Consider the following 13378-nt stretch of genomic DNA (forward strand, 5'->3'; position numbering starts at 1 on the left):
CTGAGGGATTAAAACGAAGACAATGCCTACCTAATGCTTAGAACGGTGCCTGGAACCTAGACGATGCCGAAGCAGTCCTTCATGCTTCCCTCCTATCGCTGTGATCATCAGTACCACCACGCACTGCTTCTCATTTAGTGCCTGAGTTTTAGAGCCTGCCTGGAAGCTGGAGCCCTGCCTGGACATTTCCCTTAATTTTGTTACCCTCCTCAGAGAGGCGGCACCCACCCCACTGGCAGACTCCTCGGGAATTCTCTGGGCCTGCTTGTCATCACTCCAGACGTTGTTTAGAGTCCTTCTGTAAGCACAGCTGTTTCTAGTATCTGCAAAAACTCTTAAGGGCCCCGGGGAGGATACACACCAGATTGGGTCTGGGCTCACACTACCCTGCATCCCCAGAGCCTCCCTGGACGCTGTTTGCGAAGTCCTCACCGCCTCAAGTCCAGGAGCCATTTTTAGGGAACAGCATTCAAGCTCAACACGGCAAGTTCCCTCTTTCCTGCAGAGGGAGGAGCAGAAGGGAGCCGGAGATCGGGGAGAAGGGTGGGAGGTGGATGGTTTGGAAAAGGGATGGAGACCCAGACAGAGCGAAGCCAGTCAGCCAGGGTAAGCGAACAAGCTGCTGCCCAGGAGAAGCCTGGCCTCAGGCTCCCTGTGATAGCAGCAAAGAATGACCGCAGAGAGCGGCAGCAGGTGCTGGCCATGCTGTAGAGGGGCTTCCTGGGAGGGTCCAGCCACAGGAATCAACGGGGAATCCTGAGCCGAGAATTCTGAGGGTAGGATCTCCTCCCTCCCTGAAGCTGTGGGCTGGGCCGTCGGAAGACTTTCAGTTTTGTTTCCTTGCCTGCAAGAAACGAAACTCAACTGAAAGACTCCAGAGAGCAGAACATGGAAGGAGCCTTCTCGGTGTGCAAGAACTGGTAAGAAAGCGCTTTCTCCAGCAGCAGACCCCGGCTGGTGAGGGAGAAACGCCGAGGAGATAGGGCTGTTTCTGAAGGGAGGAGAAAGTAGTTCCGGCATAAAAACACTTAGGAGGACAAGCAGCTGGAGACCGTGGGCCCCGAGGGTAGGAGGGTCTAAACGTGATAATCTCTGGGCGAGGGTGGACAGCATTACCTCCACTTCACTGCAGCCCCTTCCCCCCAAATTTTAGGCTTCCTGGGACTGTTCTGAAGACAAATAGCCCGGCCAGTGGTCCCAGCTGGGCTACTCATACTTGTGAGACCTTGGGTCCTAATCTGGGGTTCTGATACTCTGACCTTCACACCAGTCTGTGAAAGAAAGGGTCCCACGGAGATTCTCCAGGACTACTCTCACCCTCCTTGAAAGGGAGCCGTGGGGCAGAGCAGGGAGGACAGAGCAGGGGGCTGGGACCACACCTCTAACGGGGCGGGGCGGGGGCGGGGGCGGAATCTGACCCGTGGAAAAGCCCCATTCTCAGAGCTCCCTACCTGTGGCAGGGACTTGAGTGGGACCCTCCCCGGAGAGCTTTGCTCCAGCCAGACCCTTCAACTACTCTGGTTTCTCAACCAGCCTAGGAGGAGCAGGGGGAGAAGGGACCAGGCCAGGCAGAGGAGAGAGAACAGAGGAAGGGAAAATGCTGCCGCCTGTGTGCCCGCTGCCTGGGCAGAGCAGAAGCAAAGAGCTTGTTCACATCAAGAGGAGTGAGGCTTTGACGGTCCCTCTCGGGGCACGCCCCATGTGCCAGGGACATGGGCATGCAACTGTTCTCGTCCTCTGGGCCTTTATGGCTACCGCAGTTTATCTGTAGGTCAAATATACTTCTATAAGGCTGTTTTTAAAATGAAACATTTCACTTTAAATAATGTAAATAATTAAATTATTTCAATTTCAACAATTCGAGAGAAGTGCCAACTTCTCTTGAATCTTTTTTCTTGTTTTCTGGTGCCCCTCTTTGGTCCACAGTGTTAGGAACGCAGCCCTGCTAGGGCAGCCTTGCTCCCCATTTCCCTTCTCCCGAACTGCCACGAGCAAGAGTTGATGGAAGTGAAAAGGGTCATTTATTTCTTTCTTCGTTTTTTTTTGTTTTTTTTTTTTTTAAGATGGAGTTTCGCTTCCTTTTGCCCTGGCTGGAGTGCAATGGTGCGATCTCAGCTCACTGCAACCTCCACTTCCCGGGTTCAAGTGATTCTCCTGCCTCGGCCTCCCGAGTAGCTGGAATTACAGGCGTGCGCCACCACGTCCGGCTAATTTTGTATTTTTTTAGTAGAGATGAGGTTTCACCATGTTGGCCAGGCTGGTCTCTAACTCCTGACCTCAGGTGATCCACCCGCCTCGGTTTCCCAAAGTGCTGGGATTACAGGCGTGAGCCACCACACTTGGCTAATTTTGTATTTTTAGTAGAGATGGGATTTCTCCATGTTGGTCAGGCTGGTCTTGGATTCCCAACCTCAGGTCATCCACCCGCCTTGGCCTCCCAAAGTGCTGGGATTACAGGCGTGAGCCACGGCGCCCAGCCGAAAGGGGGCGCTTCTTGGTGAAGAGGATGGTTGGAGAAAAACGCCCTGCCCAGGAAGTGGGAGGCTCAGAACCCTTCCTGCATTGTGGTCTCTGGGAAGAACCTCGGAGTCTCTGTGAGTTAGCGCAGGTGAACCTGGAGGCAGGAGAGACGGGAAGCTCTCGCTTTGGAGATTCTGGAAGTTGACATGGCCCTGGCAGGAAGCATGAGCCTAGCAGGGCTGTGTTCCTAACACTGTGGACCAAACAGGGGCACCAGAAAACAAGAAAAAAAGATTCAAGAGAATTTGGCACTTCTCTCGAATTGTTTAAATTGAAATAATTTAATTGTTTACATTATTTAAAGTGAAATGTTTCATTTTAAAAACAGCCTTATAGAGGTATAATTGACCTACAAATAAACTGCACATTTTAAAGGGTAATAATTGGTAAGTGTTGGCCTATGTTATACACATCCATGAAACACCATCACCCCCAAACCTCCCCCGTGCCCCTTGGTAATTCCTCCCTCCTGCTCCTTCCCATGCCCCGCCCCAGCAATGTAAGAGCTCTGCAGAACGTCCTTATTCTTATTCGATGCTGCCCCACTGTTCTGGTTTTGGACCCACACAGGGAGTGTGGGGCAGGAGGTCATCATCATCACATGTTCAGTGCTTAAGGCCTCTGGAGATCTAGCCCTGGGTATGAAATACAGCTCCATGTTTTATAATTTGAAAATAAGTCTGCTTTCCCATCCCCCCACCTTGACCCTGTAGCAAAAGACACGTAGCCTCTGCCCACTTCGCCCTCCATGAGGCTCACTGCCTGCGGTTCCTGGTCTTGTGCCCGGAGTGTGAGGAGCCTGTCTCCAGGAAAAACATGGAGGAGCACTGCAAGGTTGAGCACCAGCAGGTGAGGAAGTGGCAAGGATGGGGTCTGGGAATCGGGGCAAGGGTGCAGTCCTGCCTGCAGGAGAGATGGGGTCTGAGAGTCGGGGGACGAGGGCCCAGTCCTCCCTGCAGGTGAGATGGGGTCCGGGAGTCAAGGTGAGTGTTCAGTCTTCCCTGCAGGAGAGATGGGGTCTGGGAGTTGGAGCGAGGGCTGGGGACTTAAGGCAAGGGTCCAGTCCCCCAGGCAGAGACTCACTTGAGGGTCATGGGAAGTCATTCAGCCCCTCCACACGAAGCCCTGTGGAAAGGAAATGTTAATCCTGCCTTTTCATGCTAATCTGAGTCTACCTCCAGTTTTCCCATTTCCAATCCTTTCCCTATAGGCTTATGGATCTGGCACAGGCAAGAGGTTCTGGTTTCAGGAAAGGTTGGCTGTTCTCTTGAGATCTCTAAAGAGAGGACGTGAAAAAGGAAGGCCCTGGAAGGCAGTCAGGTTGAGCTTCATTTCCCGCCTTTCCATGTCCATTCCTCCTGGGGCCCCTGATCTGTCTCTCTGGAGATACTCAAGCTCAGGCAGCCATTGCAACTCAGACTGGTCTGACAAACCACTTCTTGAACACTGGGCTGGGTGCTAGAGAGAGACTGAGGTAGGCACACCGGATCCCTGCCCTGTAGGAGTTCACAGACCGAAACCCAGAACTGTGAGCCAAAGTGGATGTGGGGCAGGCACTGGGTGCTGGGTGGACCCACATCTGGTGTGTGTGTGTGTGTGTGTGTGTTTAGGTTGGGTGTACGATGTGTCAGCAGAGCATGCAGAAGTCCTCGCTGGAGTTTCATGAGGTAAGAGCCCCATGTGGTCCATGAGTCCAACAAAGCTCAGATCTCCCGAGGGCAGTCCCCCACTCTGGCCCTTCTCATCTGCTTTCTCGTATTGGCCGCAATTCCCTAGGGAGATGGGCACAAGTCCTTGATCTGCCTACAGTCAAAGAGGCCAGTGATCGTCCAGGTGCAGTGACTCGTGCCTATAATCCCAACACTTTGGGAGGCCGAGGTGGGCAGATCACGAGGTCAGGAGTTCAAGGCCAGCCTGACCAACATGGTGAAACCTCGTCTCTACTAACAATACAAAAATTAGCTGGGCATGGTGGCGCATGCCTGTAGTCCCACCCACTCAGGAGGCTGAGGCAGGAGAATCGCTTGAACCCGGGAGGCAGAGGTTGCAGTGAGCCAAGATCAAGCCACTGCTCTCCAGACTGGGTGACACAGTGAGACTCTGTCTCAGAAAAAAAAAAAAAAAGGCCAGTGATCATGCCCTTCCTGCTCCCTCCCACAGGCCAATGAGTGCCAGGAGCGCCCTGTTGAGTGTAAGTTCTGCGAACTGGACATGCAACTCAGCAAGCTGGAGCTCCACGAGTCCTTCTGCGGCAGCCGGACAGAGCTCTGCCCAGGCTGTGGCCAGTTCATCATGCGCCGAATGCTCGCGCAGCACACAGATGTCTGTCGGAGTGAACAGGCCCAGCTCAGGAAAGGTGAGCACACGACTGGGGTGGAAGAGAGACGTTCCAAGGGCCAGAGCCTTTCCTGGATGGGATGCAAGGAAAGGAAGCTCTCAACAGGACGGATGACAGTGTATTTGCTGTATAGATCTCAATTCATCTGACTATTCTAATTCTAAACCATGCCTCAGGGTGGCCTTCCTGTGTATCTGCTGTGGTCTTCAAATGACTGGTCCAGGGAGACCAGGAGGCCGGGGCTAGAGCCTGGCTGCCACAGAGTTGAGTAAAGAGGCCACGGAGAAGCTGGGCGGGGTGGCTCATGCCTGTAATCGCAGCACTTTGGGAGGCCGAGGCGGGCAGATCACCTGAGGTCGGGAGTTCGAGATCACCTTGACCAACATGGAGAAACCCTGTCTCTACTAAAAATACAAAATTAGCCAGACGTGGTAGCGGGCGCCCATAGTCCCAGCTACTTGGGAGACTGAGGCAGGAGAATTGCTTGGACCCAGGAGGCGGAGGTTGCAGTGAGCTGAGATCACACCGTTGCACTCCAGCCTGGGCAACAAGAGCAAAACTCTGTCTCAAAAAAAAAAAAAAGAAAAGAAAAGAAAAGAGAGACCATGGGGAATCCTAGGAAACAGGGGGCTTTCTTTAAGTGCCTCCAGCACAATCCTAGCCTGGCAGAGATCCATTGCATCCTTTTACAGATGAGAAACCTACACACAGAATAAAGCAGGGGCTTGCTAGAGGCAGAAATAAGACTGGACTCCCACATTTCCTGGCACCGAATCTAAGGCTTTTTCCATTATCAGCAATGGCCAGAAGGGAGCTAGCGATAGCTCCTGGCCTGGGGGCCTATGTATTGGCTCCCTGGTACCATTTTATGTTCACTTGACTCACTCACCTCTTTATGAGGGTATATTTACTGTCACACAACCATCAGTGTGATAGATCCTTTGGTGCATTTGCTGGTGGTTTTGGTAACATGGGAGAGAGTCTAAAACTCCCCAGTCCATAACCCTCTCCTGATAAACAATCAATCCAAGGGCAAAACTGGCCAATGCAAACCTGAAAAGTGTGAGAGTCATGTCCATTTCCTTCATCCCAGCATGGCTGGACTTCAACAGAATCAAACACAATCTTCACAACTTCAGTGCAACACAACAACACAACACAGCTTCAACACCATCAACAAAGATGTGTTCAACCAACACCTGGTCTGATCACAGAGGCTGGAAACTGGTGGAATGAAAGAGCAGTCAGGTTGGAGTGGGTTGGCATCCGCAGCTGCAGCTTCATTCATCGCCTCAGAAACCAGTCCTGCTCCAGGAAAATGTCTGTCCATTAGGGTTGCTGCTGCCCTGAGTGCACATCTGCGGCCGTAAAGGAAATGATGTGGATGACTCGGCCACGAGTTGCCTGTGTGGTCAAGGATGCCGGCAGCGCAGAAAAGTCGAGGCCAGGCAGGCCCGGGGGTCAGTTCACGCTCATGAGTACAGGCCATGTAGGCAGGTGTGGGAGAGCTGGGCTAGCCATTGACAAGGTGGTGTTGTTTCTCTGCTTATTCAGGCGAAAGAATTTCAGCTCCTGAAAGGGAAATCTACTGTCATTATTGCAACCAAATGATTCCAGAAAATAAGTATTTCCACCATATGGTGAGTAGCAGTTAGTAATTTTCTGGTGGTGCCAATAGTTCGTCCACATTCTGAAAAGTATCACAGGAAAGGCAGACTCTGGGCCCAATTTTACATAGCACGAGTATTAAAGGGTCCTATATTTATTTTTTGCTTTGTTCAAAAAGATATTTTAGTGACTCGTTTAGGCTAATAAAGCACACACAATTGGTCTTCATTTGTGCCCAGCCCTTCAAAGGGGCCTCCCTTACCACTCTCAACACCCCCTGATCACCTCTGACCATCTCCAACCTTCACGGCCTGGACATTGCAATTTGGTCCTCAATAGGGCCTGTCCTACTGCTTTCTGTCCCATGTGGGAGTCTTCTCTGTCAGACTGTGAGTTTCCTACAAAACTGAATGACTTTTTCCATTTTCCTGATTTCAGGGCTTGGTGCAAAAAGAGGACTTTGTAGAGATGCAGTTATGTGATTGACTGACTGACTGATTTTGCCTGGGAACACTCACAGGCTCTTCCCTCCATAGCCCTAAGTGCCTTTTAGTGCACTGCTGTGCCAAGTTGCTCCCTTCTTTTGCACAGAATGAAGCATTTCCCCTTTGGGAAACTTACCAAGACTTCTCTCCAAAGAACTCTTCTCCTTGGGCAGAAAGTTGTTTACCTTTCTGAACACTTCAGTTCCTAAAACTACAGAATATCAAAACTAAACAAACCACAGAGATGATCCAGCTTTTTGCTCTTTTTTGTTTGTTTTTACTGTTGTGGTAAGCCACATATGATGTAAAATTTGCCATCGCTGTAGAGACATTTGGTACGTTCACAGTGTTGTGCAATCTGGTTCTAGAATATTTTCATCATTCCAAAAAGAAATCCTGTACCCATTACCAGATACCATCCATTCCCTCATCTTCCCAGTTCCTGGCAACCACTAGTCTGCTTTCTATCTTTATGGATTAGTCTATTCTGGACATTTCACATCAATGGAGTCATATATTATGTGGTCATATATAACCATCTTCTTTCACTTAGCATAATATTTTCAAGGTTTACCCGTGTTGTAGTTGTGGTGTGTATTAGCACTTTATTCCTTTTAATGGCCCTTTTTTTTTTTTTTTTTTTTTTTCTGAGACAGGGTCTCACTCTGTCGCCTAGGCTGGAGTGCAGTGGCGTGATCTCGGCTCACTGCAACCTCTGCCTCCCAGATTCAAGCGATTCTCCTGCCTCAGCCTCCCGAGTAGCTGGAACTATAGGTGCCCACCACCACGACTGGCTAATTTTTATATATATATATATATATATATATTTTTTTTTTTTTTTTTTTTTTTTTACTAGAGACGGGGTTTTACCATGTTGGCCAGGCTGGTCTTAAACTCCTGACCTCAGGTGATCCGCCTTCCTCGGCTTCCCAATGTTAATGGCCTTTTTCATCCCACATTTTGTTTCTCTACTTGTTGATAAAATTTGGATTGTTTTCACCTTTCAGCTCTTTGCTTTTTGAAGTGCAGTCTGTGGACCAGCTGCATCAGCATCACCTGGGATCCTGTTAGAAATGCAGACTCTCAGGCCCTCCCCCTAGAAATGCTCAATCAGAATATGCAGGGTCACATGATTTCCCAGGCATGTCAAGTCTGAGATGCGCTGCCCCAGCCACGGGATTCTCAGCCTTGGCTGAACATGGAAATCACCTACTGACTTGTTTTCCTTAGTACTGATGTTTATTCGATGCTATAAGTGGTCCATGTCTTCTATTTGAATGAGAAAATACTTGGTGAGCACCCAAACAAGAGTGAAGCTGACTACTCCCCTTCAAATGTTCAGCCTGGCAACCAAGGCCCCTACCTACATACTTATTTGAAGGCTGCAGGGAGGTGGGGAGCTCCAGTACACATGGAACTGGATTTGTGCTCAGAAACTCTGAATTTTAGTTCTGCTCTGCCCCTTACTGGCTGTGTAACCTCTCTGAGCTTCTTTCTTCTTTGGAGGAAAATGGGGATAATGGTTTATCTCCTTGTTCAGGAAAAGAAGACATCCATGACCAGCCAACACCAGATCTATCTCCTTTGCAGCATCCACACTCACTTACTTTGCCTTCCCACCTCTTAACCATAGAGGAACTTGCTTTGTGCCCATCTAAAGCCTATCTCCTCCTACTGGTATACTATATCCTCTCTTTCTGCCTACACAAGGTCACACAAGGTTTTTGCTACACTGCTCCAGCAATTCTCCCCTCTCTGTCCTGCAACAGGGAGAGGTTAAATGAGCTGTACCCACAGGCAACAACAAAGTCTCAAAACTCTAGGACGTCCTAACATTTCTTACAATAAGTTTTTAAAGGGGTACCACTACTGAGTATGTATATATCAGTGGTGAATCTTTGGCCTTGCACGAAAATAATTTTCTTTTTTAATTTTTGAAAATTAAGGATTGAAATCATGTATACTAGGTGGTTTGTGGTTTTCAGTCTTTAACTTTTTATTAACATGACCTAAAACCAGAAAAACATGTAATACTTCTGATCCCATTTCCTACAAGCTACTATCTTGCTTCTTTGTTGCCCTCCTCAGAAAAACATTTGAACTAGTTGTCTATAGTCACTGCCTCCATGTTTTCTTCTCCCATTCTTATTCCCACTCCAGTCTTGCCCTCCAGTGTAACCAAATCTACTCTTGTCAAAATCAATGACCTCTGCATTGCTAAATCCAATGCTCAGTTCTCAGTTCTCAATTTATGGGGACCATTTACTGCTCATCACTCCCTCTTCCTTAACGTACTTTCTCGGCTTCCAGGGTACCATACTATTATGGTTTTCAATGACCTTGGTGGTCTCTCATTCTCTACCTCCCCAACCTCTTAATTTTGAGGGGCCCTGGGGCTTAGTCTCTGGTCTCTTCTCTACCTATATTCACTGCCTTATTTCATTCTACCTCCTGATTTTTAAAAATGCCATATGTAGTCAGACACTTCCAAATTTATAGCTCAGTCTAGGCTTTTCTCCCCAAACTCTAGATTTGTATATTACTATTTACTGCATCTTCACTTGAATGCTTTATAGACATCTTAAATGTAACACATCTGAAATGGAATCCTCTCTGCCACAGCTTGGCCCATCTCAGTTAATGGCAACTCTATCCTTCCAGTTGTTCAGGCCAAAATCTCAGTTTCACTCTCGATTTCTCTTTCCCTCCATGTTGCTGATATGAACCATCATCTTCTCTAGCCCAGACGCTGCAGCAGTCTCCTAAACAGTCTTCCTACTTCTCACCTTGCCGCCTGCAGTCTATTCTCATCACAGTGGTCAACGTGATCCCTGAAAAATACAAGTCAGATTGTTTGGCTCCTCTGTTCAGATATCTGCACTGATTCTTGCCCCATTTTATGCAAACTCAAAACTACAGTGACTTTAGAGATCTATGTCATCTTTGCCTCCCTTCCTATCTCATCACCTCTTTGATCTCACGTACTACTCCTGTTCAGCTTACTGGCCTCCTGATCGTTTCTTGAGCATACCATGCCTTAGAGCTTTTTCACTGGCTACTGCCTCTGGCTGGAAGCTACCTCTTCACCTTCCCCACCTTATTGCAGGAGCTAACTCTCTCACTTCTCTCAAGTGTTTACCCAGATGGCACCTGCTCAAGGAGATGTACCACAACAACCTGTTTAAAGTTGCAACCCCCTCTCCATCACATATTTACTACCCCCTTACCTTCTTCTATTATTTTTTTTCCATAGCATTTGCCAACTTCTAACATATTATCTAATTTACTTACTTATGATGGCCCTTGTTAATTATCTCCCACCACCTCAGTAAAACTATAAGCCCCACTGCTCCCCTTCATGCTAACTACTCCCCATACACAAATACTCTACTTTCACTTTTAGCTGTTTCTTCCAGTAATCACCTTCATATGTCTAAAGAACCTTCTTACATTTTTTCCAATTTTAGATATTACCTGTTGACTCATAAGGATTTAGGAATATAGATTTCACTTTTTTATACCACCCATCCCACACACATACCTCCAAAGTTCTTCATTTCATCCTTTCAATTTATTGATTTCACTCATTCTGGTTAAATAAATATTCAATATTACATTAGTATAACCACATAAACATTATAAATGGTTTTCCACATGAACTGTGATTATGTGTGCTTTCTCCTACAACTTTTTGTTTTCCCTGGACTTAATAATTGCTTCAGTTTTTCATTTGCTTCACTTTCTAGGTACTTATCATTAAATCATCCCTAATATTCTCTAGCAGATATGAAAATTCCCCTGAGTACAACTAAACACATCAGATAGTCTATCCATTTCATTTTGGGAGCATGTGATTCTCCAGGCTTGATGATTAGCTCCTGGTCTGGAATTTCTTCCACTCTCTCCACGGTTGGAGTTCTGATTCCCAAATCTCAGGTCTCATCTTTCTCTTTCTTAGGTTACTCCTTGTTTGATAGAACATATCCTAAATAGTTTCTTGAGAAAGAAAGCATGAGAGGCAAATTTTTAAGACCTTATATGTCTGAAAATGATAGCTTGAGTGGCTATAGAATCTATTGACCATCTTAATTAAAAAAAAAAATTTGTTACAATTCTGATTTGGCCACTACACATTGTATACATGTACAGAAGATCATTCTGTATTCTGTAAGCATGTATCATTATTACTTGTCCACTAAAAATAAAAGAAATAAAGTTAATTACAAAAAAATTCAAACAAATATGAAAGTAGAAAGTTAATACAATAAACGTTCATGTATTCACTCCCAGATACAACAGTTGTTGTTCTAAACAAAGTTAATAAAAATAAATCTACTCTTAGATACATTACAGATAAAAGGCAAAGGTAAAGAAGAAGATTACAAGCAAAGGAATGGCAATTAGGCTGAAAGAAAATATATCAACAGCAATAATAGAAGTGGGTATGCAGTGGAATAATCTTCAAAGTGCTAAGAGAAAATAGCTGTTAACATGTGGAAATCAAAAGTTTTCCAGACTTGAACTATTCTGTTTTCTTTTTTCTAAAGTATGTTAAAGCAAATCCAAGATATCCTGTTATTTCACCATCATTCTTTCATATCTCAAAAATACAGTCATTTTCTTAATCACGATGCCTTTATCACTCTCAATGACATTAACAATAATTTTTCCCCAATTGTTTTGAGGCCTTGCATTTACCACTCTTGTTCATTACTACTGCTGGTGCTGCTGCTGCTTGCTTCTCCCTTGTCTTCTATTGGATTGAGCAAGATTTCTTTATTCTCTTTCTTCTTTTCTACTGATTCAGCAATTTTACATTCTGTTTCTATCATTTCAGTAGTTATCCTTAACATTTTAATATGAATACTTAATAAAGTCTAAAATTAGTCATTAGCTCTACTCTCCTTACAAACAGTATATAAATTTGAGAACATGTTAATGCTGATCCTCTACTCCTATCTTACATGAAAATGCTGCCAGAATTTTGTTTCATTTTGCTTTCATACTACCCCTCTTTAGTGATTATTGTTGTTATTTATGTAACTCATGCCTGTTTAGATATACTCACAAGTTTTTTGTTTTTGCTTTTTTTCTTTCCTTTTTTGAGACAGAGTCTCACTCTGTTGCCTGGACTGGAGTGCAGTGGCATGATCCTGGCTCACTGCAACCTTCGCCTCCAGGGTTCAAGCAGTACTCCTGCCTCAGCCGCTTGAGTAACTGATACTACAGGGGTGTGCCACCATGTCTGGCTAATTTTTGTATTTTTAGTACATATGGGGTTTTTCCATGTTGGCCAAGCTGGTCTCAAACTCCTGATCTCATGTAATCTGCCCACTTCGGCCTCCCAAAGTGCTAGGATTACAGGCACGAGCCACTGTGTCCGGCTGGATATACTCGCAAGTTTACCTTTCTCTTTGCTCACATTCTTTCTTGGATCCTAAGCTTTCCTTCTGGGTAAGATTTCTGTCTTCCTGAAACACATCTCAGCAGTTTCTTCACCAAGAACCTTGAGTAGTAAATCTTCAGTTGCCTGAAAATCTGCTTTTTGTTTTTTGCATTCATGAATGATAGTTTAGCTGAATATCAAATTCTAGATTAACAGCTATTTTCTCTTACCATTTTGTAGATTATTTCACTGCTGTCCCACTTCTGTTATTGCTGTTGATGTATTTTCTTTCAGCCTAATTGCCATTCCTTTGTATGTAATCTTTTTATTTGGTTGATTTCAAGATCCTCTTTGCCTTTTACCTGTAATGTATTTAAGAGTAGATTTATTTCTATTCATTCCGTTCAGAACAATGTACTCAAATGTGTTTGCTTTTCTCCTGCTCAGGATTTCTCTTTCCTTGATATAAAGATTTATATCACTAATCACGTCTGAAAATTCTCATCTATTATCTCTTTGAATTCCCAACGTTCCCCAACTCTCCCACATTCTCTCAACTCTCCTTCTGGAACATAACACATGTGTATTAAACATTCTCATTCTAGCTTCATGTCTCTCTTTTTTTCATGTAATCTTTCCCCTTTTAATAGCCTTATGTCTCTTAACCTTTCATATTTTCTCTATTTCTATCTCCTGTATTCTGGGTAATTTCTTCAAATTATCTCCAAGTTCATTCATTCTTTCTTGGCCAAATCTAATCTGCTGTTTTTAGCCCATCCATTTAGATTCAATACCTGCATTTTTCATGTCTAGAAGTTCAGTTTATCTTTCTTTCAAATTTGCCTATTTTTGTTCTCACTACAAAAAAAAAAGATAGGTATGTGAAGTAATGGATATGTTAATTAACTTGACTTAATCATCCCACAATATATACATATATTAAAATATCACATGAATATATAAAGTTATTATTTGTTAATTACAAATTAGAAAATTTCTAATTTGCCTATTCTGTTTTTCATGAGATGTTATTCTTTTCCC

General features: G+C 45.2%; 1 protein-coding gene and 1 long non-coding RNA gene across 8 annotated transcripts in view; one reads left to right on the forward strand and one right to left on the reverse strand.

Moving 5' to 3' along the window:
* LOC144335298 (uncharacterized) overlaps positions 1 to 1347 on the reverse strand; it is a 33061-nt gene extending 31714 nt beyond the window's left edge. Inside the window, exon 1 of the long non-coding RNA XR_013406049.1 lies at positions 1 to 1347. This is a non-coding gene — a long non-coding RNA (uncharacterized LOC144335298).
* Positions 786 to 13378, forward strand: part of XAF1 (XIAP associated factor 1) — a 26132-nt gene continuing 13539 nt past the window's right edge. Inside the window, exons 1-5 of one of the 7 annotated variants that reach the window (XM_077969291.1) lie at positions 786 to 920; positions 3234 to 3369; positions 4131 to 4187; positions 4681 to 4876; positions 6413 to 6498. In XM_077969291.1, coding sequence (XP_077825417.1) covers positions 889 to 920; positions 3234 to 3369; positions 4131 to 4187; positions 4681 to 4876; positions 6413 to 6498 — 507 coding nt within the window. In that variant the 5' untranslated portion in view covers positions 786 to 888. 7 annotated transcript variants of the gene reach the window in all.

Source organism: Macaca mulatta, chromosome 16, assembly GCF_049350105.2.
Source record: "Macaca mulatta isolate MMU2019108-1 chromosome 16, T2T-MMU8v2.0, whole genome shotgun sequence".
Taxonomy (NCBI): Eukaryota; Metazoa; Chordata; class Mammalia; order Primates; family Cercopithecidae; genus Macaca; species Macaca mulatta.